We start from the raw sequence: 25,221 nt of genomic DNA on the forward strand, positions 1-25,221 counted from the left end.
TGGTAGGAGCAGCACCCCGGCAGCAAGGGAGCTGGTTTGACAAGCTACGTCACCAGCTCGCTGTGTCCCTATTACCGGGGACACCTAGCCGGGTCCCTGCCCCACCTCCAGACCCGTCTCCTGTCAGCCAGAAAAATGGGAGCACACACTTGGAATCTGACAGCTGTACCAGCTGCTTCTTCTGTGGTCTATCAGTCTTTTCACTTGGAGGTCGGCTTTGCTGCCACACTGGCCAGCAGGGGGCCCTCAACAGGCCTGGGAACCCAGGGTCAGGGGTACTACCTCTGTCCTGCTGACCCCATCTCCCCTGTCAGGAGGGAAGCCAGGGGGCCAACACTTGGGAGAACCCTGCAGAGAACACCTTCCTGGAAGACCCCCGAAGGCCCCTGTGGTCTGTGGGTGTTCCCTCCCCCCACCCCAGGGTGCCCTCCCTGCGGCAGGTCAGAAGCACACTGGTTTCTACACCAGAAGACAGAGTTCCCATGCCTGCCCTTCACAGTTCAGGGGCATGAGATTGGATTGCACTGTTCCAGGTGGGGGTCCCGGACCAGGGCCCTGCCCCTGTGCCCACCCCTTACCCTGTTAGGGGTTTCTCCACTCTGGTTCATGGCACAGGCTCCCCCCAGTCCCTGTGGTGTCCTTGGGGCATGGGTGGGGCTGTTGGCAACAGGAACATGAGACTAACTCACAGCCCCCAGTACACACCAGGGCCGCTGGGGCCCAGACAGGCCAGGTAGCTGAGCCCACAAAGGGGGCTTCAGGGAGATGATGGCCTACCCAGTCCAGGAACTCCCAGGACTGCCAGCAAGGAGGGAGAAGGCTGGGGACCAGAGCAGAAGGCAGGCAGTGGTGGTTAGACCAGCCAGCTGAGGGGAGGGTACAGTCTGAGTTGAGGCTCAAAGGTAAGGATGGGTGGGTTACACCCCCTTCTAGTGCCCGGGATCCGAGACCATCCAACTGAGCTCGGAGCTCCCAGAACTGAGCCCTCCCGACCCCAGGCTCCCCCTCAGTACCTCAGCCTTCCCAGCCCCCTAAGCATTCTTTCTGGAGCACCAGGGGCCCACTGCCTGGACCCCTACCCAGGCCAGTCAGTGGCCAGACGCTGCCAAGGACCCATGAGGAGCCCCCAGGTCTAACAGGCTTTCCAAAGTCCTTTATTAGGCCCTCCAGGCTGCGAGCTGCACTTGGCGGGGGTGAGGTGGGAGGCTGTCCCAGCCTGGAGTCTTCCTGTCCCTGGTGTCCCTGTCCCCAAGGCCTGGGCAGGACAGGTGTCTTCATCCAACCTGCTACTTGGAATGCTCTTTAGCACGTTCCTTGAGGTAGTTCCAGCCCTCCCTGGTGTAGTCGCAGGCCTTGGAGGGGGCCGCCGACAGCGCTGACATCATCCCGAGGACACCTGGGTAACAAAGGTAGTTGCCCATCCAAGCTCCCCACCCCCCTGGGCTCTAGGCCAACCCCCGAGGCACAATGCCTTTGAGGAAGTTTTTCTGAAGCACCACTTCCTGTCCTGCCAACAGGGGAAATTGAGGCAGTGAGGGCTTAGTATTCGTTGCCACCTAACCCACTCCAATCCATGGCAACCCAATCCCATGAGTGCCAGAGGGAACAGACTGCAGCCAGGTGCAATCAATCACCAGCCAGTTTGGAACTGTCAACCTTTTGGCTGACAGTCTTAAGCTCAACGGTCTGGACCCTCTCCCCTGGAACCAGAGGAGGGATAGGGCCTTGCTTTGGGAGAGGAGCTCACCCAATGAGCTCAGACCCCAAACCTCACAGAGCCTCTGCCCAGTCTTTTAGACACATGAGATAGGGTTGGGATGGGGTGGGGTGTGTGTGTGTGTGTCTCCCCTGACACCTAGCAGGGAGGAGGTGATAGACTTGGCCATCAAAGGCCTAGGCTAGGCTACCCCTTACCCCTACCACCCCCAATAGAGGCTCCAGGGGTGTACCTGAATTCCAGGAGTCACGGAAGGAAAAGTTCAACTTCGGAGGGGACGGTAGCTGGGAGGAGAGAAGGGGGCTGGGTGAGAAGAGAGAGGCTGGCAGCACCCTCCAGAGGCAGAGAGAGAGGACCTGGAGTATCAGGTTTACCCTGGAACACAAGGACCTAGGGAGACTTTAGATCTGATGACCCAAGCCCTGGCCTCCCTCCAGCCCAGGGTACCCACCTGCGGCATCCGTAACCCTATTTGCTGGCACACGTACTGGCTGAACTGGTATATGGCTGGGGGGACCACCTCCTCGGCTTTTTGAAGGGCAGCCTGGCTCTTGTGGCTGGGGCCCAGCAGCTGCTGGTCGTACACCAGGTAGACGGCTCCCCCTGCCACGCTGCCCTTGATGAGAAACCTGTGGGCACAAGGAGTCACTGCCTGGCTGACCCTAGGCTCCATGTCCACAAGGAGATGGTCTAGAAGATGACACGTGTACATCAAAGGGCAGCACGGACACGGTGGGCACACAGCTCCAACGCGGAACTCCATTTAACTGGTAAACTGAGGCCCGGGAACGAGCAGTGGGTCCCGTGAGGTCGGGCGCAGGGGAGGCGGCAGGGAAGACAAGCCCTCTGCCCTTCCAACAGAGGGAGTCTCTAGACCGTCCAGATCTCCCCCTGCGCGCCACACGCTGCGTCCTCTGGGTGGCCGGACTTCCCGGGCACGCCTGTCTGACAAAGGACACGATGAAGGACCAGAGAGGTCTCTCCCTGGGCTCGCGGGGAGGGAGGAGGGCAGCACTTAGCGCTGTTTCTGCAAGCCCGCTCCACCAAGCCTCAGTTTCCCTACTTGGGCTAGGTAGGCCCGACACTACGGGAAATGAAGAGCAAGTCCCAGATCAAATCGGAAGGAGAGGGGGCACGCCCGCAGCAAGGAGATTTCTCCGAGGCCAGGGACCCACACGGTGGTCTCACGCACCTCATCACCGACCACGCCCGGACCACCATTGCAGCTCAACTCGGCGCTCTGCGCGCAAGGACACTCGGCTCACCCGCTGCTTCCGGTCGCGGCGCCACAGAGGCCTCTGGGAGGCGTAGTCTCTTTTTGCCCTCGCAAAGGCTTCCGGGAGACGGAGGTTGTCGTTCCACACCCACGAATGCCTCCTGGGAAATGTAGTCTTCGGTGCCGAGGATGCCACAAAGCTGCTGGGAAATGTAGTGGGCAGTGCCCTGTAAAGCGGCCCAAGAGTTACTCTGGCCGTGAAGACTCCTGGGAAATGTAGTGGGCAGTGCCCTGTAAAGCGGCCCAAGAGTTACTCTGGCCGTGAAGACTCCTGGGAAATGTAGTCCAGACAGGTCGGTCGTAGCTAGCTGCTAGCAGCGTGAAGGCCGGGAGAAAAAGTGCCAGGTGTCTTACTTAAAGATGACTGAAAGAGATGTTGGGGACCCGTGAGGCCCACCCGCGCCCGCGCGGAGTGCGAAGAACCCGGGCCGAAGAAAGCGTCTTCTACAAGGAAGGAGGTTGTCAGGGCAACGAGATGGCGGACTGGTTCTAGGAGGCGGGCGCGTGGTCACGTGATTCGCGTCGGGGGGGGCCGCACGCCTGTGGGCGGGGCCAGGACCGCAGACCGGAGGGGGCGTGAGCCAGGTGGGAGGCTGTTGCCCGGCAACGCCAGGTGCTGGGCTTCTTACACCCCCACCCCCACTACCGCCCCCAAGGTTTGCGCCCCTTTCCTGCGAAGGGAGGAAGAGAGGAGCGGAGGGTGGGCTTGAGGTCACATGACGCTGGCCCTACAGAAGTGGGCGTGGTCCGAAAGGGAGGTTGGCGGGTCCTGCTTGTGTCTCCCAGGCTGGGACCCGAGCCGCCGTGCAGGACGGTGGGGACGACTGAGGTCCACGTGGGTGAGTACACAGCTGAGGGTGAGATCCCGTGGGTCAGAAGGGAAACTGAGGCCCGGCGAAGTGCGGGACCCCGTGGTGCATTCTGCGAGTATCCGGCAGCCCCTTTAGGGATTTCTTTCTTAAGTTCTTCCATCCACTCCCCCTCTGGCCCCCGCCCCCCATGGGATTCCTGTGGTCAGGGCAGGGCAGGGTAGGGGCAGCTGACAAGGGCTTCAGGCCTTTGCCTGGAAGCGAGACATGCGTCCCCAGTTGAGAACGGATCCTGTGAACAGCAGGATACTTGTCAGAGCTGAAAGATTCTGAGAACAGTGACTGGCCAAGAGGTTGGACAGGTGGCCAGACTCACTGGGCTTGGTATGCTGAGGTGAGGTGCCTGGCCTCATCCCAGGGCGGTCAGGGAGTCCTGGGACGGTTTGGAGCAGGAGGGGCACCTACAGGTTGCTCTGGACAGTGTACCAAATTATCCAGCCAATGGCCAGTGTTGAGCTCAAAGTGCTCGTTCATGATAGCAAAGAGAGGTGGGCAAAGAGGAGCTTTAGAAAGGGTACCCCTGAACACCAAAAATCCAAACTCACTGCCATGGACTCAGAGTGACCCTCCAGGGTAGAGTAGATCTTCCCCTGTTACTTTTTGCAGGAATAGAGTCTCATCTTTCTCTCTCAGAGTGGCTGTTGATCTTGAACTGCTGACCTTGTAGTACAGCTTCGTCTTTCTCAAAAAGAGCTGGCTGGTGGATTTGAACCACTGACCTTGAGATAAACAGTCCTACCTTTCTCTCACAGTGACCTCAGGGCTCCTTTTTGAAATCCACTGCCAATGAAGGGGATTCAGACTCAGAGCACCCCTATATAGGGTTTCAGAGGCTGTAAATCATTACAGAGCAGTCACCCTCTTCGTCCTCCCTGGGAGCAACTGCTGGCTTTGAACTGTTAACCTTGCAGTTAGCAAGCCCATAACCATGATGCCACCAAGTGTCCTCTTAGAGAAGGCAGCAGCCCCCTTGAAAATAATTGAAGGAGCAAGTCATTTGCATTCCAGGCTGAGGGACCTACCACTGCTAAGCTCCTGCAGCAGCGTGTTGCCTTCTCAGTGTGGGAAGGGCTGACAGGGCTGATGAGAAGCAAGAGGGTGGGAGGAGCTGGCCCCTGTAGGCCCTTTTTGGCTAATGAAGTCAGTTGGACTTTATCTTAAGGAGCAGGGTGGATTTCCAGCAGGTGGGGAGGTGTGGTTTGGTTGCTGGGTGAAGGGAACAAGAAGGATGGGGGCCAGGAGCAGGCTGGTTCAAGCTATGCTGCAGTGGAAGACCAGGCGGAGAAGGGACAGGTCTCCAAAAGTCCCTTGAACCAAAGTGCAGCCCAGGGGAGTGGGCGTGGCTCAGACCACTCTGTCACTGCAGTCCAGCGAAGGTCATGAAGGCCTTGTTCCTCACGGGACTTGGGGTCCTGTTTTTCACCTGCTACTGGGATGACAACTTTGAACCAGGTGAGCACCCAGGGCCAGGGAAGGAATGGGGCCTTCTGAAGGCTGACCATCTCTGCCCACTGCTAGCCAGCCTCCAGGGAGCCCGCGTGCTGCTGACACGGGCCAGTGCTGGCATCGGGGAGGAGCTGGCTTACCAGTACGCCTGCCTGGGCTCCCACCTGGTGTTCACCGGCCACACCAAAGCCCTTGTCCAGAAGGTGAGCTGCCCCCATGGTCAGTGTGGGGGCGGGTACCAAGGGACCCTGGACTGCAATATGCCTGAACCCATCCAGGTTTGCTGTGTGACCTTGGCAAGTCGGTCAACCTCTCTGTTTCTTGATTTGTCAAAAGAGCACAATAAAAGTACCTTCTCCGTGGGTTGCGCCTGAGGATGTGTTGATTTCTGCAAGGCAGTGCCGGTAAAGCTGTAAATGGGAGATGCTGGGTTCATACAAATCCAAAGACAGGTGGGCCACCGCTTGTTAGCAGTCATTCTCCCAAGGGAAACGGACTGCTTCCCATTCCGGAGGGACATGCGAAATGCCCGGCCCTTTGAATGTTGGCGATTGACCAAACAAAAAGGCCGCAGGGCGTTCTGGCCCGGAGGCCGCTAGATTCCGACGACCCCGTGGGAGGACCCAGTGTAGCCTGCACCTGGAGGCTCAGAGTAGGAGGGACCTTCAGTCTAGCGGCCCAACGAGGCCGGTAGGTGGAGAGAGGCCGGCTGAGGTGGAGGGGCCCAAGGGCAGCTTTGGCACCCCCCAGGTGGTAGGGAACTGCCGGAAGCTGGGCGCCCCCACGGTCTTCTACATCGCCGCGGACATGGCCTCCCCGGAGGCCCCCGAGCGGGTGGTGCAGTTTGCGCTGAAGATGCTGGGTGAGGGGCGGGGCAGGAGCCGGGGTGGTGGTGGGTGTTGTAGTGAGGGAGGGCGCACTTCAGGGGCTGGGGTGTCGCTAGGGGCGGGGCCTAGTTGGATCCAGGGGGTGGGACTCCGGAAGGGGTGGAGCTCATTGGATCCAAGGGGCGGGGCCTCGGAGCTGGCCCTGGCTGACTGGCCTCTCCGCAGCAGGCGGGCTGGACTACCTCGTGCTGAACCACATGGGCGCCACCCCGGCCAGCACGCGGACCCACAGTGCCCAGGGGACTCGCTGGCTCATGCAGGTGCTGGTCCCCATTGCGGCCCCGACCCGTCCCACACTTCCCCCACGCCACGCCCTTCTCGAGCCAGTGGCTCCTCCCCTTCCGGTGCAGGCCCCGCCCTCCTGTTCGTCTTGGCCACGCCCCGTCTCCACGTGCAGCTGACTTCCTAGGCGCTGCCGAGCCTGACGGACAGCCAGGGCGCCCTGGTGGTGGTGACCTCGCTGCTCGGTGCGTGCTCCAGGCCCCAGCTCTTGCCGGGAGGGGGAGTCTGGTTGGGGCGGGGGCGACGCCTTCCGCGGGCTCAGCTGACCGGGAGCCCCGCCAGCCCCGCCCCTCCGCCTCCCTAGGCCGCGTACCCGCCTCCTTCTCCGACCCCTACTCAGCGGCCAAGCTCGTGCTGGCCGCCTTCTACAGCTCCCTGCGGCGGGAGCTGGACGCGCAGGACGTTAACGTGGCCGTTACCCGGTGCGTCCTGGGCCTCCGGGATCGCGCCTCGGCCACCGAGGGAGTTAGGTGAGGCCCAGCGGCGGGGGTCGTGGACCTGGGGACTGCAATCCCCACCTCACCTTCCCGTCCTCCGGGGGCATCACGAGGGCCAGGGCGGCCCCGGGTCCCCAGGCGGCCGTGGTCCGTGACGGCGCCACGCGCGCCTCTGGCGTCTGCTACCCGAGACGCGTCCACCTGCTGTGCCGACTCCGGGCCTGGCTGCCCCGCCCTCGGGCCTGGTTCATCCGCAGGGACCTCGACATCACGGCCGCAGCTGCTGCCTGAGCTCCCGGTGTGGCAACTGCCCCAGCGGGAGTAGGGGCGCGCATTGCTAAGCCATGCTGGGATAAGGACCACATGGCGACACCTTTGAGGGGCTGGCCAGACAGAAATGGACCGCTAAGCGGACCTCCCAGCATTGGCGTCGGTCACGGCAGCTGGAGAGCTCTGGCCGCACACCCCAGCCGCATGCTCGGCTTCTCAGGGGCCTGGAGAGCCTTCCTGTTGTGTCCCCCCCCTTTGAGGATGGCCGGTTCCGTTTGCAGAGGAGACTGAGGCCCAGAGGGGCGACTCATTGTGCTCAACACTCAGGTCAGAGCGCACTGCCCATCCTTCCAGCCCGAGCCCGAACTGCCCCATCCCGGATCTGTACTCTTAGATCGCCTCTAAACTGCCCCTACGCGGCATGTCTCAGCCCCACCCCACCCCCAGGTGCCGGTGTAGGCGCAGGAGACAGGAAAGTCGGTTTTCGGGTGGGGGTGGGGTCTGGACCCAACTGGACCCAACTTCCTGTTCCCTAATAAAAATGCTCTTGTCTTTATCCTATCTGTTGTTCCAGTTCATTCCGTGCGTCCACTTTGTTGGCGTGGAGGGTGTAGTTGGTGGAGGTACCCTGGAGGGGGCCCCCCATACACAAAAGATGAAACGCTACCCTACGTGTGATGGTGTGTGAGAGGAAGAGAGTGTGAGGGTGTTGGGGCTCCAGTGATACCGTGTGTGTGTGTGTGTGTGTGTGCATGAAAACAAGAATGTATAAAGTTGGGTGCAGGCTGTGTACCTGACAAGGGTGAGGATGTGAGACTTCTGCGACAGGAGTGTACGTTGCGTGAGGGGGTGTGGCTCACTGACAATGTGGGTAGGAGGGTAGGGACTGTGAGCATGACCTAAGCGTGTGGCTGTATGTGACTGTGACTATGGGTATGACGGGGGAGCGTGCATTATGACTGTATATGTGACTGATTATAAATGACTCCGTGTGACTGCGCAGGAATGGGGGGGATTACACCTGAGTCTGACTATATTTGAGGTGCATTGTGATTGTGGTTGTGAATGATTGTGTGGCCATCCCACTCACCTTGAGTGTCAGCCTGAGAGGGCAGCAGTGAGGCTGGGATGGACGTAAGCCCTTTGGTGAGGACACATTGTGAAGTGGGAGTCGGCTAGGTCGGGTGGGCTTGTGACATTGTATGTTTGGGTGTGAGAATGTGTGTGAGCCCGAGTGTGTCACAAGTGTTTAAGCATGTGATCCCTGTGGGACATGTGGGACCAGTCCCAGGAGGACCTCATCATTCTTGATAAAGTGGAGGGGCATCGAGAAAGTGGAAGACCTTCGACAAGATGGATTGGCGCAGTGGCTGCAACAAGGGCTCGAATATAAGAGCAGTTGTGAGGCTCGTGCAGCGCCGGACGGTGGTGGTTCGGGTCGCTAAGCGCTGGAACCCACTGGACTTCAGATAACCACCACCGCCAGCTTCCTGGAAACGCGCGCATTCCGAGCGCAACCGCGCGTCTTCATGAAAGCTGCCGCAGTCCTCCGGCCGCCAGGGGGCGTGCGCTCACTTCCCACCTCTGAGGCCTGTCTGGCCGAGAGTAGATATCCCAGAGTTCCGCGCGGCCCCTTCCTTCCGCCGCGGCACCCATCGAAGAGTCGCAGGTAAGCGAGTTCTTTGCGGACGGAATCCGCTGCCATCGGGCCCTTAGGAGCTGCAGCGCGGAGTGGGGTGCGGCAGGGTGCAGCTAAGCAGCTCGAGAGAGCAGTGGCGCGGGGTTCCGGGCGGCCGAGACTGGTCGGGCACTCAGTTCGTCTCCCCATTTCTGCCCCAGCCATGGCTGTGCGCTACCCTATGGCCGTGGGCCTCGACAAGGGCCACAAGGTGACCAAGAACGTGAGCAAGCCGAGGCACAGCCGCCGCCGCGGGGTGAGTGTCGGGTCCAGGTCGGGGCGTCGTAGAGGGCAGCGTGAGGACCCATGTGGGGGCCCCGAGCTGAGGAAGGGGGGACTGCCAGGCGCGTCGCAACAGCAAGCCTCGAGCGTCACCCCGGGGAGCGAGGCAGGCGCGTGGGCGGCACGCGTGGCGTGACATCCAGTGGGCTTCGACGTGCCAGGGTCTACAAGTTGGTGTGGGCATCGGAACTAAACTGGGCCTGGAGCGCCAGTGTCAGGAGTACGGTCTAAGGCGGTGCTGGCCTGTGCCCAGTGGAAGGGGGGTGTCCCGGCCTGAGGGACAGGGTGGAGGCGGGGTGCCGCGTCTGCTGGGCGCACCAGGAGCCTTGTGGTAATCCAGCCCGCGCGCAGGCCTTTGGAGCTCATCTTGGGGGGGTGCTCCGCTCACCAAACAGTGGATGGGGCTGCAGAAGCAGCCAGCTACAGCTGGCGCCGGGTGGGGGCTGTGCAAGGGTTAATTCTGAGTCGTGTTTGTGGAGAAGGGGCACCGTGGATTCTGCCCTGGGCTCTTGAGAACCACAAGGTCGACGGTTCAAAGTTACAGGCTGCCCTGTGTGCAGGCAGGGGTTGGGATTGATCCTGGGGAGAGGCTAGACCGGTGTTCTTCCCTGGTAACCCTCAGCCGTCACCTCCCAGGATGCCCGGGTGCTCATTTGGGGAGACTGAGGCACACACCACAGGGGGGTCAGGGAGATGCAATGAGGTGTTTGGCCAGGAGAGCAGGGGACCCCTGTCCTGATGGTCCCTGCCTCCCTCCCTGTCCAGCGCCTCACCAAGCACACCAAGTTCGTGCGGGACATGATCCGGGAGGTGTGCGGCTTCGCACCCTACGAGCGAAGGGCCATGGAGCTGCTCAAGGTCTCCAAGGACAAGCGGGCACTGAAGTTCATCAAGAAGCGGGTAGGTGGCTGTCCCTCTGCTGGGGGGCTGGGGTGCCAACCAGGCCCACTGTGGGGGGAGGAGCTGAGCTCACCAGCCGCTGTGTTCCCAGGTGGGCACACATATCCGGGCCAAGAGGAAGAGAGAGGAGCTGAGCAACGTGCTGGCCGCCATGAGGAAGGCCGCTGCCAAGAAGGACTGAGTGCCGTGCCCCCCTCTCCCCACCCCCAAAATAAAGTCTTTCCAGAAGCTGGTGGTGTGGTTTGGTGTATTGTCACTGGAAGGGTGTGGCGGACAGAGACAGGCAGGCAGTACTGAAAATGGATTTTAATCATAATTAAATAATTCCTTGTACACTACTCCATGATTAAGCCATAGGGGAGCCCCGCCCCGCATCTGTCCTGGCTGAGGTGTCCAGGCAGCAGTCACCGCTCCACAGCCAGGGCCTGTGCCTCCTCGCCCGGGAAGGCAATGGCGAAGACCTCGCAGTAGTGCTCTGCAAAGTGCACCTCCAGGCCCTCGCGGATGAAGGCTGCCAGGTCATGGAAGTCCTTCCTGTTCTCGGCTGGCAGCACCATGCATGTCACACCAGCCCGCTTGGCCTGCGGAGGGGACAAAGCCGTGGGGCAGGTCCTGGGAGCCCAGTGGCCAAGACAGGCCTCCCCTCTCCCCCAGTGGCCAAGACAGGCCTCCCCTCTCCCCCAGCTTGGAAACACACCCAGACTGATGTCAGTGGAATTGGAGGCCTCAGCTAGTCAGCTCCTGTACCAGGCCAGCCCTGTCCCCAGGATGCCTCAGTGCCCGTCCAGAGCCCACTCACCACCCACAGCCCAGCACTTGCCCTCTGAGCTGTCGCCACCATGGGGGGGGGGGCAGTGACTGGAGGGTGGAGTGGAGGCTTTGTGCAGTCAGCCAGGGCCAGGCCTGCTTCACGGTCCACACAGGTCCCACCCTTGGAGACCCTGCCTCGCTTTCCAGGTGATCAAAGGGACTCCCCCAGGGATGGTTAACCTTCCTAATACTGTGACCCCCAAACCATAAAGTCACTTTTGTTGCTACTTCATAGCTGCAATTTTGTACTGTTAAGAATCAGGGGACTCCTGTGAAAGGGTGGTTTGGCTCCCAAAGGGGTCTCAACCCACAGGTTGAGAACTGCTCTAGAACATTCTCCAGAGTCCCACTGTGGAGGGGCAGTCAGATCTCCGAGGCATCTGAGACATGCCCTTGGGCTGGGCTGGGGGGCAGACTCACTGCAATGGTCTTCTCTTTGATGCCCCCAACGGGCAGGATCTTGCCTGTCAGGGAGACCTCGCCAGTCATGGCCAGGTTCTGTCGCACAGGCTGGTCCATGGCGAGGGAAAGCAGCGCCGTGACAATGGTGCAGCCTGCACTCGGGCCGTCCTTGGGGGTGGCGCCCTGGGGGAGGAGTGGACAGTGAGCAGGGGCGGCTGGGAACTGGTGGGGGGGAGGTAGGGAGGGCACGGACCTCAGGCACATGCAGGTGGATGTGCGACGTGACCAGGTAGTGGTTGGCGGGGTCTCGCTGCATCAGGAAGGCCCTGGCGAAGGTGTAGGCGATCCGTGCACTCTCTTTCATCACCTCCCCCAGTTGGCCAGTCACCTCCAGGGATCCGTCCTTGTCCCCCTTGCTGTCCTTGTCCAGTGGCCGCCTCAGGGATGTCTCAACAAACAGTGTAGAGCCTCCTGGGGGCCGGGACGGAGCTCGTGAGTGCGTGGCCCCTGTCACCTCGGGGGTGGGGACCCGGCAGCACAGGCCTGTGCCGGCTCCTGCTCGCGGACTGCTCACCCATGGCGGTCCAGGCCAGCCCCATGACCACACCGGGGGGCGTCACGTCATACATGCGCTCCACCGTGAACACCGGCTTCCCCACGAAGTCCTGCAGGTTGGTGGGCGTCACCTCCACCGCCTCAGCCTCACCACTGACGATCTTGTAGGCGGACTTACGCAACACCTGGGGGGGGGGGGGGGCAAGCAAAGTGTGGCATGGCAGGGGCGCAAAGGAGACGGGAGTGGGGGGAGCGGGGGAGGAGGGCAGACAACGGGCTCACCTTCTCCACCTGCTTCTGCAGGTTGCGGACACCGCTCTCGCGGCAGTACTGCTTGATGAGCAGCGTCAGCACGTCGGACGACAGCTTGGCTTTGCTCTCGTCCAGGCCGCACAGCGCCCGAGCCTGGGGCACCAGGTACCGCTGTGGGGAGAGCAGTCAGCACTGGGAGGGCAGGCCGTGGCCACACCCAGCAGAACCATCCGGGCAGGGCTCAGGGTCTGCAGCCCACCCAGCTCCATGTTCCCAGGTCTCTACTGAGCCAGGGCCTCCCCAACCTTGGGCTCTTCAGAAGTCCTGGGACCCAGGCATGGGGGCAGTGCCACGTGGATGGGGCGGGGCTCCCAGGCCAGCAAACAGCGCTGAGTTGGCCATGCTCTGGAATCCCACAGGCCCCAAGCACCCCCAGGTTTATAGCAGTAAACCCTCCTGAAGTTGGGCCGCTCTGCCCCAGGGCTGCACCCCTTGCCGGCGCTGGGGGCACACAAGGCCTGGCCAGGTGGGCACCAGGCGCCTCACCTCAGCAATGGCCAGCTTCTCCTGTGCCACATAGCCGGACACATTGATCATCTCCATGCGGTCCCGCAGAGGCTCGGGGATGGTCTCTGTGACATTGGCCGTGCAGATGAACAGCACCTGTGGGAGCCCAGCTGCTGAGGACTGCCGACCGACACTGACGCCCCCGCCTGGCCAACGTCAGCACCCGGACTGCCCCTCGGGCCTCACACCTTGGACAAGTCCACGGGCACATCCAGGTAGTGGTCCAGGAAGTTAGCATTCTGCTCTGGGTCCAGCAGCTCGAGCAGGGCTGATGAGGGGTCACCCTGGTACCCCCGGCCGATCTTGTCCACCTGAGTGGCAGAGGGCAGTTGGCAGCTGACAGGAGCAGGCCCTGCAGCTGTGGGCTTGGACAGCATGAGGGAATGCAGGGGGCCCCTGGGATGTCTGGGCCCCACTGGGGCTGGAGTCCCCACCCCCCTCCCCCCCACTGGGCTGAGCCACACCTCGTCGATGAGGATCAGGGGGTTCTCTGTCTTGGTCTTCTTCAAGCACTGAATGATCTTTCCTGGCATGGCCCCCACATACGTGCGCCTGCAGGGAGGGCACAACAGGCTCAGTACCAGGGCACGTGGGCAGCTACTTGCCCAGGGTGGCCTGGACGTGGAGACATCCTCAGGAGCCTCGTGTGGCTCAGAGAAGGGCAGTGCATGGATCTGTGTCGCTGGAAGGATGGGGCCTGGGCCAGGGCTGGGTCTCCGGTTCCCTCCCAGAACGGGTTCCCTGGAGTCTGGTTCATCTGGCCTGGCTGCCCCGCTGGAGGATTGTGGGGAAGTGAAACTGCTTAAAGTTTCACTTTAAGCAGTCTCTGCCACGTCTGGCTGACGTGGCAGAGACCACGAGGCAGAGCAGAGTGGCAGTGCCAACGGGCCCAGTGATTGTGCAGCTGGGAGACTGGGGCCGAGCCACAGCTGCTGGCATGGCTGAGAAGAGACTTGGCGGACAAAGGAATGGTCTCCGAATAATTTGTGACCTGTTGAGCCTCCTAAGAAACTGTCACTGAGCGCTGTCTGAGGCTGCCACAGCATCGCCCCAGCAGAGCGGAGTGCAGAGCGCCGTGGGAGGGGAGGGCGTGTCTCCTGGCTGTCACCCACAGCACTGGTGCTGAGTAGGGAGACTGGCCCCTGGCGGCGCTGACAGGGTGCAGGGAGTCTGCCAGAGCAGGCACTGCACGCTCTCCTCCAGGGCGGGCGACAGTCCAAGTCTTCATTGCCGGGGCCGCTGAGGAAGTTGCCTTCCCAAGAGAGTGGGATTGAGTCTGGGAGCCTATGACCTCTAGGCAGAGGTGGACTTGGGAGTCCCCTCCCCCCAAACCGCTTTGAGTGGCAAAGTGGCTACGCGCCGAGTTGCTACCTGCAGGGTCACTAGTTCCTCGGGGGAAAGCCGGGCCTCCTACTACTGTCACAGGGACGGAGCACGGACTGGAGGGCAGGGAGGGAGACCAGACATGGTCCCCACAGCCTCTCACAGCGGGTGCTAAAAGCCACCAACGGAGAGCCTGTGGCGTGGTGCAGACTTCTGCCTATAAGGTCCGAGTGCTTGGACCCAGCCAGGCCTGGAATGCACCCGACACCTAGACTTTGTCCGTCCAGGTGAGTGGAGCAGGTCATGTGAGGAGAGCCAGGAGAACTAGCTGGACTGGGCCCCGGGAGCCTCACGGGCAGATGCGCCTGGGAGGGCAGTTCTACCTGTGCCCCTTGATCTCAGCCACGTCGGTCATGCCCCCCACGCTGAAGCGGAAGTACTCTCGGTTCAGGGCCCGGGCGATCGAGCGGGCAATGCTGGTCTTGCCCACGCCGGGGGGGCCGTAGAAGCAGAGGATCTTGCCCTGGGTGGAGCCTCGGAGCTGGCTAACAGCGATGAACTCCTGTGGGCAAAGGCTGGGCTCAGGGGCGGGTGGGGACCCAAGAGAAGTGCTTTCTGCAGGGGGGCTTGCTGCCCCACACAGCGCTGCTTTTCCATGGTCCCTTACAGGGACCGGGCCCCTCCCAGAGGGGTTGACAAGAATGGTCAGCTCTCAGAGGAGGGACAGCCTGTGGCCAAGGACAGGTAAAGCCCACAGATGACAATGTCCATCCCCCCCACCCCCAGTGGCACCTCTGGGCTTGCTTTCTGCTCCTCTACCATCAGACAGCCAGCAGGGGGACCCAGGTACACCAAGGACCCCTGCTCTCGCTGCACTACCCCCCTCTACTTAGGGTCCTACAACCCAAGCCCCCAGCCCCGCAACACCACGCGGGACAGCCTGGGCTCCAGGTGTGGGGCATCAGCCCTGACATGTCCCCACATGAGGTAAATCCCCGGGCCCTGCACACACGGGTGCACACGTGCTCACCAGGACGCGCTTCTTCACGTCCTCCATGCCGTAGTGGTCCTCCTCCAGCACCGCCTGGGCCCGCACCAGGTCCAGGTTCTCCTTGCTGTACTTGCCCCATGGGATGGAGGTCAGCCAGTCCAGGTAGTTGCGGGTGACACTGTCACAGAACCAACAGGGGCCTGTGAGCAGAGCCCCCCCGGGAAGGGTATGCACACGCTGTCTGATGACCAGGTCCCTCCTCCCCCCTTAGGTCCACCCCACTGCTGCCCAGGACACGGGAGCACGGCCCCTGGGCTCCCGCGAGTGGCAAGCCTCGGAGCAATGGGTGGGACAACGATGGTTAAGTTATCAATTTAAAACAGGTTTGTAGGGTGGCGATGTGTCCGCCTGGTGGGCCCATGAGTCCCAATAGTGTGTGGCTGTCCTCCATCTTTGTAATCTGATGGAACTGTCCTCCATTTATGTACTGTCAACCCTTAACTTCTGTATGTCCCTAACAATCCCAGAAGCTGGCTTATCTGAATAGGAAAGCAAGCTAGGGATTGAAGAGCGGCGTGAATGACGAGCCGGCGTGTTCAAATGACCGTCCTTCCTGGCGAAAGCCAAGAGGACTTGCCGCAGCTGCTGGTGAGGGCCGTAGACTGCAGCCCTCACAGGGGACACAGAGCCAGCACCACCACAGGCGGGGCAGAGACTGCAGCTGTGGACGGGCTCATTGCTCAAGGGTCCACAATGGCCACCGGTGGAGGCCGCAGTCAAGAAAGCACACGAAGGACTGCCCGGGGATCTGCTGCACAAGCCCCACAGTGCTGAAGAGCACGGTGTCGATTCGAAAACTAAGGTTTTCACCTAGCCCAAGGCCTGGTACTTGCAGTCACTTCATGCACACATGGAATGGGTGTGAAGAGGGCAGATGGACAAGAACCAAAGCACTTGGATTTCGGGGCCGGCGACAAGCCCCGGAGGCCCCTGGACGGCCAGAAGAGGAAGAAGTGCAGCCAGGTGCTCCTTGCTCGGAAGCGAGGACGAGGATGGGGAGACTGTGTCAGGAGACACGGTGCCTGGAGAAGGCCCTCCTGTTTGGTCGAGTAGAGGGGCAGCGAGAGGAGGAGGTCTGACACAGTGGGGGCGGGGCAGGCCCGGGCGGCGTTTTGTTCTCTTGCACACAGGGTGCCTATGGGTCGACACCGACTCCACAGCACCGAACCACGACCACAGACTGTGGGAGGGACAGCGTGCCCCTGAAGCTGCCCATGGCGCTCCGCTGGGACACACGCCAGCTGGGCGGGCACTCACTTGAACTCGGACGAGTGGTTGTCCAGCAGGCCCAGCTTGCTGAGCTCCTCGTCCACCACGTCCATGACGTGCTTGGGGACCACGAGCTCCTTGAGGCGCTCGCGGAACTTCTCCTCGATGGCGTCCTTGTCCTCCTTCTCCAGGCCCAGCTCCTTCTTGATGATCTTCAGCTGCTCCTGCAGGAGGTACTTGCGGTGCGTCTGCTTGATCTTCTCCTCCACCTGCGGGCGGGCGCTGTCAGGAACGGAGCGCGCAGGCCACGGGCCCAGTCACACTCCCTGCTGCCTTGTGGGCGTGTGGGGAGGAGACCGCCCCACACCCCAACCCTCCAGTCTCAACCCAAAGCAGAGGCGTGGGCACTGATCACTGCTGTCCCCCGTCCCCTGCCGCTGCCCCGCCTGGAGGCACCCCCATGCCTGTCGGTTAGACTGCAGTGAGCCGGGGTTCACGTGGCCCCTCTGCGTCTCCTGAGCCCGGGAGCTCACCAACACCTGCTCCATGTCCTAGGCACATGCCAGCCTCCAGGGCACACGTGAGGGGCTGTGAAAGGTGCTGACCAGAACTGAACCAGGGCCTCTCACAGCCCCCAAGTCAGTTCTAAGCACTGTTCAAGTGACCCCGGGCCCTCCAGGGTGACCTGAAATACAGCTGGTCCAAGATTTGCCCACAAGGGACCATGGTAGGCCCTGCAGGCGAGCGGGGAACCAGCCCGTCAGCATTTCCCGGGTGGGTTGGTTCTACGTGCCTAGAAGGCGCCAGGTCTAGGGCGGCAGAGACTTGCCCACAACCACCCCCGCGCACGCACGCGCACACACACACACACACACACCCCACCCCCACCACCCTCCGGTCTATGTGAGGCCAGAAGCCTTCAGCCGTGCCGTGCAGAGGACTTGGGCTTGCTGTGCTGGTCTCTCAGCACCACCCTCGCAGTCCAGCGACTCGAGGCGGCCTGGCAGATGGAAGCTTACCTCCCGGCCCAAGCGCTGCTGCAGCTTGCTCAGCTCAAACTCCTTCTTGAGGAGGGACAGGGCTTTGTACAGGCGCTTGGGGATCTGCCGAGGAGAGGCGTGAGAGGGTGGTCACGGTGGGGAAGCTGCTTGCCCGACCCACGGCCCCTCTGCACACAGGGAACAACGCTCCGTGGTCAAGGCCGTTGGTCACAGCAGCCCTGAGGCAGGCAGGGGAGGCCCGAGGGGCACAAGGCTATGCACACACTCACGTTAGTCTCCTCCAGGACGTCCTGCAGCTCGTGGGACTCGGCCCCTGTCAGCGCGGCGCCCATGTCGCTCAGGTAGATGGGGTTGTCCACCACTCGCTGGCCTGCCTGCATCATCTGCAGCACCGACTCCCTGGGGGTGGACTGCCGCTCAGAGCAGCTCCTCCGCCCAGCCAGCCTATCCCGCCCACCGCTGCTTCGTGAGACCTGCCCACCCCAGGCACAGCAGCGGGACACTGCCCGCCTCGCAGGGAGGAGGCCCATGGACACGCACCTGTAGAGAGGGTTTAGGGCAATGATGTCACGGATGGTCTTCACGATCTCTGCGGTCAGGGCCTGCAAACAGGGCCAGAAAGACCTTTGGGGTCCCTCCTACCTGCCGCCCCCCCAGTGCCCCAGCCACCAGGCCACCTGGGCCTCATGTTCATCAGCCAAGAAGAGGACACATGAAAACCTGCCTGCCTCCCAACCTTGCGGAAGGCGTGTGTGGTGTAAGAAGTCGCTAGCGCCCTCGCAGGAGCCCTGGCTGCAGTGGTGGAAGGTTGAAGCACCCTACGACAGGGCAAGGGAGAGCAGGGCGCGCCCACCAGCTGCTCCAGGCAGAAAGCCTGAACCCTAGTCTGTCCCACTGGGTCACTGCGAGCTAGAATCCACGCAATGACAGGTTTGGATTTCAATGGATTTCAACGGCACATGCAGCCAGGCCCTCGTCCAGCACCTCAGCAGACATCACCAATCAAAACCAGCACTCTTTCCCTCAGCATTCAGAGGCCACATAAGGAGCCTTCTCAATACAGGGGTGCAGCCAGTTGGCCTTCTTGGCTGCCGTGCACATGCCAGCTGTCTTGTTCCTAGAGGGCAGGTGGCCTGGCTGGAAGCGCTGGTAGAAACGACAGGTGGAGCCCTGGGTTCGACTATGACCTCCACAGGAGCAGCTTTCCTTCTCTGACCCATTCCTCAAAGCCCTTCCACGCAGCAAGGCCGCAGGTGGCAGGGCACAGCAGCCATGTTGTGACCAGGGCCCCTCTGTGAGGCCACTGAGGCCGTGTGGTGAGCAGGGCCCCAGGCCTCCTCTGCACTGGTGATGCCTGCAATGGGTGCCCCTGCAACCACTGGACAGGAAACCCCGTGGCCCCTCACCTTTACTTCTTCCGTGACCTGGAAGTCCTCATGGGCCACGTTCTCGACCTCGACCATGAGCACCTCACGAGGGTCCCCGGGGCCGGGCTCCATCACCACCTCCACCGGGCTCTTGCCGCCCAGCTGCTCCTCCTCCACCTCCTTCTTGTTCCGCTTGGACTTCCGGCGCACCTTCTGCTTGCTCTCGGCCTCCGGCTCCTCAGGCTCCACCTCTAGTGGCCGGCTGATGTGAATCCTGCCAGCAGCAAGGCAGACGGGAAGCTGGGGCCATGGCCAAGGGGAGGGTGGCCTCAAGTTCAGTGCCCTCCTCAGTCTGCCCTTGTCCTCCAGCCAGACTCCTCACGTCCTGCTTCCTACAGCCTGGTGGCCAGCCATGCCAGCCTAGCAGCAGGACACAGAGCAACACCCAGGGCCTCCCAGGACTACCTGTACTGAGCACCAGCCTGTCTCGGAGACTGCCTGCCCCGTACATCAGGGCTGGAGCGACCCTCATGACCACTGCACTAGAGTGAGCAGGCGCCGGCAAACCGGTTCTGACTTCTGATGCCCTGGTGTGGGCAGGTCAGGCAGAGGGAGCAGTGTCCCGTAGCTGTGCAGAGACGTGCAGGCGCCACAGGAGGAACACCAAGGGAGGCCGGGAGGCCGCCGGACAGAGAGCTCGGTGGAGGTGCCCCTTCAGACTTTCTGTCTACAAGAATAAAACCGAACACCCCAACACTGCCATCCAGGCAACTCTGCCTCCCATCGACCCGACTGAGGGCTTCCCGGCCCGAGAACCCTGAAGGGGGCAGCAGTCTGCCTCGTCTTTCTCCCTCAGAGCAGAAGGTGGGACTGAACCACCAACCACTTGGCTAGCAGCCCATCCCTACAGGCCACACCAGGCACTTAGCTTCCTAGGGCCCAGCCCAGGCCAAGCTCCTCCTGTCTGCCCGCTTGGGGGGTGGGGGCACACAAGCTTATGCATGTGTGAGGCGGAGAGTGCTGGGCAAACTTCCACCACTTGGGTGAGGATGACACCTTCCAGAGGAACAGAGGGCTCCGCCGAAAGACACCCGGCCACCCTAAAGGGTGCAAGTGGAGGTGAGGGTGCTGGGGGGCGGGCCTCGGGGAGGGCTGAGCCGGTGGCAAGGTGGGCAAGGCCTGGGGAGCCAGCAGGACTCTGGCCAGCACCTCATAGGCTTGTGTCCAGGGCGCAGTGACCGCCCCCATTGTCCTTCCTCTCCCATCTCGGAGGGCAGGCGGGCAGAGGCCTCCTGACACAGACCACTGTCCCTTCCCGCCCCGCGGTGCAGCCTGAGCAGCAAGGGTGGAAGGGGCTGAGCCCACAAGCCCCAGGAGACACGCGCCTTCATTAGTGGGAGCCTAGGGAGGCACAAACCACGAAGCGATTCACTGAGCGGTTGGCAGCTTGGACCCACCAAGAAGCGATGCTGAAGACGGGCGTTCAGTGGGCTCGCTGTGAAGACCCCGTGGGCGTGTCTGCTCCACACGCTTGGGGTGAGCATTAATGACAGCTCTGCCACTGCCGGGGTGCCGCTCCCTGAGGGCTGGGGGCACCGTGACTTCCCGCTCCCTGAGGGCTGAGGGACACTGAGACTTCCCCAGACTGCAGGCACCTGCTCCTCCACAAGCCCAAGGCTGTGGGACTGCACAACAGTGACAGACAGGCTGCCCCACGGGGGCTGAGAGCCCGGCCCGCAGGCCAAGGAGAGGGGCTGCTGTGAGCCTCACTGCATGCTGGCTGGCACTAATCTGTTCACTTCTGAGTACCCCCCCCCCCAACTGCGAGTCCTGGGGGTTCTGTGGGGGCAGATAGGTAACAGAGGATCCAGCAGAGAGGCATGTCAGCCCTGCCTGGTGGTAACAGAAAGCCAGAGGGGGTCAGCTCTGCCCACCTTCATCGCTGTTTAGGGCACGCCTGACTCCTCCTCCCACCCAGGCCCCCTCTGCCAGTTATTCCCAACAAGGCTATCAGTGCTGGGCCCTAGGCACCCAAGGCTGGCCCCCCCACGCCCCTCCCACCAGCGCCCCCGCACCTCCTGTGCCCCATGACAATCATGCGCAGCTTGTCCCCGAGGTCCTGCATCTCGTGGATCTGGACAAATGTCCCCGTGTGGTAGATCTCGTCCAGGCTCTCAACCACGTCAGACTCATTGCTGTGAGTGGGGCACAGAGAGGCCTCAGGCTGTGGGGAAGGCGAGGGGGTACAGGAGCCACCCCCAGGGCCACCACCCAGCACCAGGAGCGAGCGACTGTCTGGGGTTCAGAGGTGCCGGGGCACAGGCTCACTCCCACCACGGCACCTGCTGGAACATTCCCCTGGGCTCATTTCTGGACTGGGACCCGTACCATTGGGATGGCTCACTCGGCTGACAAGGGGCCTCCAGGCCAAACCCCCACCCCTGCCCCGTCCTGTGCTCCGGGGCCAGGCTTTGGAAAAGACCTGCAAGGCTTTGGGCCTGAGCCCTGCCAGGATTCCCTTGGTCTCTTCTGGGCCACAGAGCGGGGTCTCAGGTGCCACGGCGTGCGGGAAAATGCCACTCACTTGTCATCTCGCTTCAGAAAAACGCCGGCATAGGGCTGGGCGAGACGCACTTTCCTCCTGAGCAGCTCAACCAGCTTCGTATTTTTAACCTAGCAGGACAAGGGCCCCGAGTGAGCCGCCGGGCAGGGGCTCCAACCTCGGACGGCGGCACTCACCCATTTGGCCATTTCTCTGGGGCATGCTCCCTGTCCCAGCCTGGCCCCAGAGGATCAAAAGAAAGAGGCAGAGTGGCCAGGGAGGGGAGAGACAGCGAGAGAACACACACTAGTGGCATCCCTCAGCCGGACACCACCACCACCACCCCCCCCCGGCCAGAGACAAAGAGCCACCCTGGGGACTGGAAGAAGCGCACCAACTGCTGCCCCAAGATCATCTTTAAACCCGAGAACCAAAAATGGGCCCCGAAGCCTTCAGACCACATGGTGGTCTAGCTCTGCAGGTAGACGGTCTGCCCTCCGCAGTGCGCCCTTTTAGGAACGGCTGCTGTGCCACCACGGTGGCCGAGGTGACTGGAAACAGCTAGAAGCAGAGGGAGCAGTAGGGAACTTCTGGGGGCACACCCGGGTCCTGAGGGGAGGCAGTTGCCATCAACCCAGAGGTTGGCAGTTCAAGTCCACTCAGAGGTGCCATGGAAGGCCTGGCAGCCAACATCCAAAGAACTAGCCCCTGAAAAAGGGGGGTGGCGTGGGGGGGCTGCTCTGACCCACCACATGGGCTCGCTGGGAGCCAGGGTTAACTCAGTGGCCGAGAAAAGGAAAGAAAAAAGTCTTTAGCAGACATTCTTCCGGGAACCGGTCCCCCGGCAGTCATCAGGAGGCTGCCCTGCTCACTGCAACCTGTCACGGGGCTGCCCTCTAGGCTCCACCCACTAGCACGGAGGATGCTACTGCTACAGGGTGCTCCCCCGCCCCCTCATCGCCCTCCAATCAGGCAGCTCCATGACAACTGCTTCACGAGTCTCCTCAGCACGGGGCCCTCCCTCCCCTAGGCCATCAGTGCCGCTGAGCTCACTCCGATTCGCAGGACCACCCGGGAGTTTCCTTGCTGGAAAGGTGGGCTGGAACCACTGATGTGTCGGTTAAGGTTCCGAGTACGTAACCAGGGGGCCACAGGGGCTCCTCAGGGGACATGACTATGTCCACTATGCACATGAGAAAAGGGAGATCCAGAGGAAAACAGCCTGCCCAGGGTTACGGAGCGAGGGATGCTTGAGCCAGGCCCCGAACTCCCAGCCGGCTCTGGGGCTGGCACTGTTGCTGCCAGGTGCTGACGAGTCCGTTCCAACTCCCAGGGACCCGATGTACAACAGCACCAGGCACTGCCACACTCACAAGTGTTCTTATCCGAGCTCACTGATGCATCAGAAGCAACGCACCAGCCACCACAGCACGACAAACCGGTGGGCAGGGGTGGAAAGCTGGCACCAGGGACCACTATTTAACATCAAGGAAGGGGCTCAAAAGAGCAGCTCATCCACAGCTAACCAGCAATGCAGGAGAGGAGGGGAAGGGTCCTCTTCCTCCCCTCCCCTCCCCCTTGGATTGGCTGCTGTCCGTGCTGGCCTTGGCATTCAATGAGCATAGGCCAGGGTGAGGGCAGAAGCTGACGTAGCTTCTGACCTTGCTCATGAAGTTATCGGATAACCTTGCTCCTCTGTGGACTGTTTCCACTCCCATCAGTTAAAAAAAAAGGGGGGGGTGGGAAGGGGACAAGAGAGAGGAAGAGGGGGTGGAGATGGGAAACTCATTTGGGTCCTGTCCACTCAAAACATAACTTAGGCCGCCTCTGTGTTTCTTTCTATTACATCACCCTGGATGTTCTTCCCCATAAGTCTGGAATGGTCGTGTGTCTCCTCCCTTCCCAGGCCCAGGAACTGCGTTTGGCTTGTCCATTGCCATGTCCTCCCTCGGTGGCCGACGACTACATCCTTCAGGGATCATTTGCCCCCAACCCACCCACTCCTCAAGTTTTCAGAGTAGCTCCTGCTAGTAGTCTTCCTCATCTCAAAAACCCACGGCCGTCGAGTCAGCTCCGACTCCTCGTGACCCTATAGGAGATTCTGAGGCTGTGGATCTCCACGGGAACAGAGAGCCTCGTCTTTCTCCTGCAGGAGTGGCTGGCGGCTTTGAACTGCTGGCCCTGTGGTTTGCAGCCTAGCTCTACCCAGCTATGCGTGATCGTCGCCCTAGTACTCTTGTTCATGACCCCTCTCTCATTCCACTAGAATGAAGTTTATCTCTTTGGCTGCTCACTGCAAAAGACAAGGCTTTCTACTCCCATCAAGAGTTAACAGTCTCGGAAACCCAAAGGCGGGCAGGTCTACCCTGTTCTATAAGGTTGCTGTGAGTCGGCATCGACCGGTGGGGGATGGTTTTTGGAGTTTTGTTCACTGCCAGTATCATCAATGCCTAGACTGTATCTTGCCAAGAGGCCTTAACCACAAGGGGGGAGTTGTTACAAAACATTCACCAGGAGGCAGGGGAGATGCGCTGGGGGTGATGTTACTGGGGCTGCCTCTCAGCCCAGGTCGGGAATTCCGGGTGAGTAGTCTTACATTGATTAGGTTCAATACTTCTCATTGGACAAACCCGAAGGAATCCTAAAGGAGGAGGGATGTGGCCCAAGGTCACTATATAAGTGGTGAGCGGGCGGATTCAAGCTCCAGCTTTGGGGAAATTTCGTGCTTGAGGGCCACGCGTGAGGACGCCTGAAGGCCCCTAGGTTCTGTCCGCTGCTTGCGTTAAGCCGGGAATAGTGAGGCCGAGGCTGGGGCGCTCATTACCTCGATAATCTTGATAAAGCGCGGGAACACCGGGTTGCGAGTGACGGCGATGAGCGGCAGGTGTGGGAACACGTCCGGGACCATCATGGGCGTGAGTGCGGTGATGACGGGGCTCTCCCCGCCGCCCGCACTGCCCCCCGTGCCCCCGGCCCCATCTTCTGCGCCGCCCTCCGGGGAGTCCTCATTGCCCGAGAAGGCGCCGCTGCCACCGCGGTTGCTCGCCTCCCAAAGCCCCCGCCACTGGCCAGTGGTCGCGGGGCCTCGACCCCACAGTGTCCAGGGCAGCGAGTCGTTACAGGCCCGCCGGCCCCTGGACAACCAGGCTTCGGCTGCAGCCGGGGCTCGTCTCCCTACGGCGGCCAGGAACGGCCGCCGCAGTGCCCAATACCGCGCGGTGCCCCACAGTCGCACGTAGCCTGTGCCCGCCGCCATAACCCGGCCATCCTGACGGCGCGGGGAAGTCGCGTCACTTCCCCTAGCCGGGCTTGGGGCGTACGTGACGCCAGGTGCGTACGCTAGGGGGCGTGTCCACGGACAGGACGCTGCGGGGGCGGGGCTGGAAGGCGGGGCGGGGCTGAGAGGTGGAGCGTGTCCACGGACAGGACGCTGCGGGGGCGCGGATGGGCGGGGCTGGGCGGCGGGGCGTGTCCACGGACAGGACGCTGCGGGGGCGGGGCTTGGAGGCGGGGCGGGGCGGGGCTGGGAGGCGGGGCTTGGGCGAAGGGTGGAAGTTATAGTGTTCAGCGGCGTGGAGACGGTGATGTTCAGTGTTCCCAGACCCTGTCGACCCTTCTGGTCACCCAGCTAGTGCCCTCAAGCTCCTTTCGCCCCACAAGGAAGGTGTAGCCATTCGCCAGGTCCTCGAAGGCGAATCGTTGCTGCAAAGGCAGCTTCTAGGAGCGCGCGGACGTACGCACACTCAAGCGCGCGAGCGGTTTGCGCATGCTCAGGTTTCGGGGCGCATGCGCAGACCTCGGCCTACGCCTGCAGCGGTTGATGGTCCGCTGTGGACCCCTAGGATCGTGCAGCGAGATGCTGATGCTGATGCTAGTGATGGCGATGTCTGTGGGGCTCTGGCCGCCAGTCAGAGCTCAAACGGAGTGCCGGTGGGGCTTCCCTCCCAGGGGGGCCGAGGAGGGGCCGGCCTCGGGATAGGCCTGACCGGTGCAGAATTGGGGGTGGGGTGGGGGGTGGTAGGGGTAATAGGGGGGGTGCTCTCAGTCCCCCTCACCTCATCGAAGGTTTCGGGTCCCTCACCCTATGAGTCGAAGTTG

The 25,221-nt window shown here is 61.8% G+C and overlaps 4 protein-coding genes across 4 annotated transcripts; 2 read left to right on the forward strand and 2 right to left on the reverse strand.

The window, feature by feature from the left end:
• Nucleotides 1-1,133: 1,133 nt before the first annotated feature.
• Nucleotides 1,134-3,059, reverse strand: MICOS13 (mitochondrial contact site and cristae organizing system subunit 13). Its single transcript, XM_075535639.1, has 4 exons — nt 2,910-3,059; nt 2,169-2,346; nt 1,950-2,001; nt 1,134-1,396 (listed from the first exon to the last, which is right to left on the reverse strand). Exons 1-4 carry the CDS (start codon nt 2,936-2,938, stop codon nt 1,287-1,289), a joined length of 369 nt encoding a protein of 122 aa, XP_075391754.1. The 5' UTR covers nt 2,939-3,059; the 3' UTR covers nt 1,134-1,286.
• Nucleotides 3,060-5,160: 2,101 nt separating this feature from the next.
• Nucleotides 5,161-7,722, forward strand: HSD11B1L (hydroxysteroid 11-beta dehydrogenase 1 like). The gene is given in 7 exon segments (XM_075535650.1): nt 5,161-5,314; nt 5,381-5,511; nt 6,059-6,170; nt 6,364-6,466; nt 6,580-6,662; nt 6,782-6,946; nt 7,015-7,722. Coding segments are annotated over 7 exon segments (858 nt in total). The 5' UTR covers nt 5,161-5,241; the 3' UTR covers nt 7,206-7,722.
• A 1,052-nt stretch (nt 7,723-8,774) lies between these two features.
• Nucleotides 8,775-10,276, forward strand: RPL36 (ribosomal protein L36). Its single transcript, XM_075545382.1, has 4 exons — nt 8,775-8,853; nt 9,024-9,118; nt 9,910-10,044; nt 10,136-10,276. The coding sequence occupies exons 2-4, from the start codon at nt 9,026-9,028 to the stop codon at nt 10,223-10,225; spliced, it is 318 nt and encodes a 105-aa protein (XP_075401497.1). The 5' UTR covers nt 8,775-8,853; nt 9,024-9,025; the 3' UTR covers nt 10,226-10,276.
• A 59-nt stretch (nt 10,277-10,335) lies between these two features.
• LONP1 (lon peptidase 1, mitochondrial) lies at nt 10,336-24,413 on the reverse strand. The gene is made up of 18 exons (XM_075545371.1): nt 23,948-24,413; nt 21,166-21,254; nt 20,657-20,776; nt 18,621-18,855; nt 17,755-17,816; nt 17,484-17,613; nt 17,233-17,316; nt 16,262-16,482; nt 14,984-15,122; nt 14,337-14,515; nt 13,095-13,182; nt 12,819-12,941; nt 12,610-12,726; nt 12,094-12,234; nt 11,831-11,996; nt 11,510-11,727; nt 11,275-11,439; nt 10,336-10,625 (listed from the first exon to the last, which is right to left on the reverse strand). The coding sequence occupies exons 1-18, from the start codon at nt 24,377-24,379 to the stop codon at nt 10,449-10,451; spliced, it is 2,886 nt and encodes a 961-aa protein (XP_075401486.1). The 5' UTR covers nt 24,380-24,413; the 3' UTR covers nt 10,336-10,448.
• Between the last annotated feature and the right edge of the window lie 808 nt (nt 24,414-25,221).

This window comes from Tenrec ecaudatus, chromosome 1 (assembly GCF_050624435.1).
Source record: "Tenrec ecaudatus isolate mTenEca1 chromosome 1, mTenEca1.hap1, whole genome shotgun sequence".
NCBI classification, from domain to species: Eukaryota; Metazoa; Chordata; class Mammalia; order Afrosoricida; family Tenrecidae; genus Tenrec; species Tenrec ecaudatus.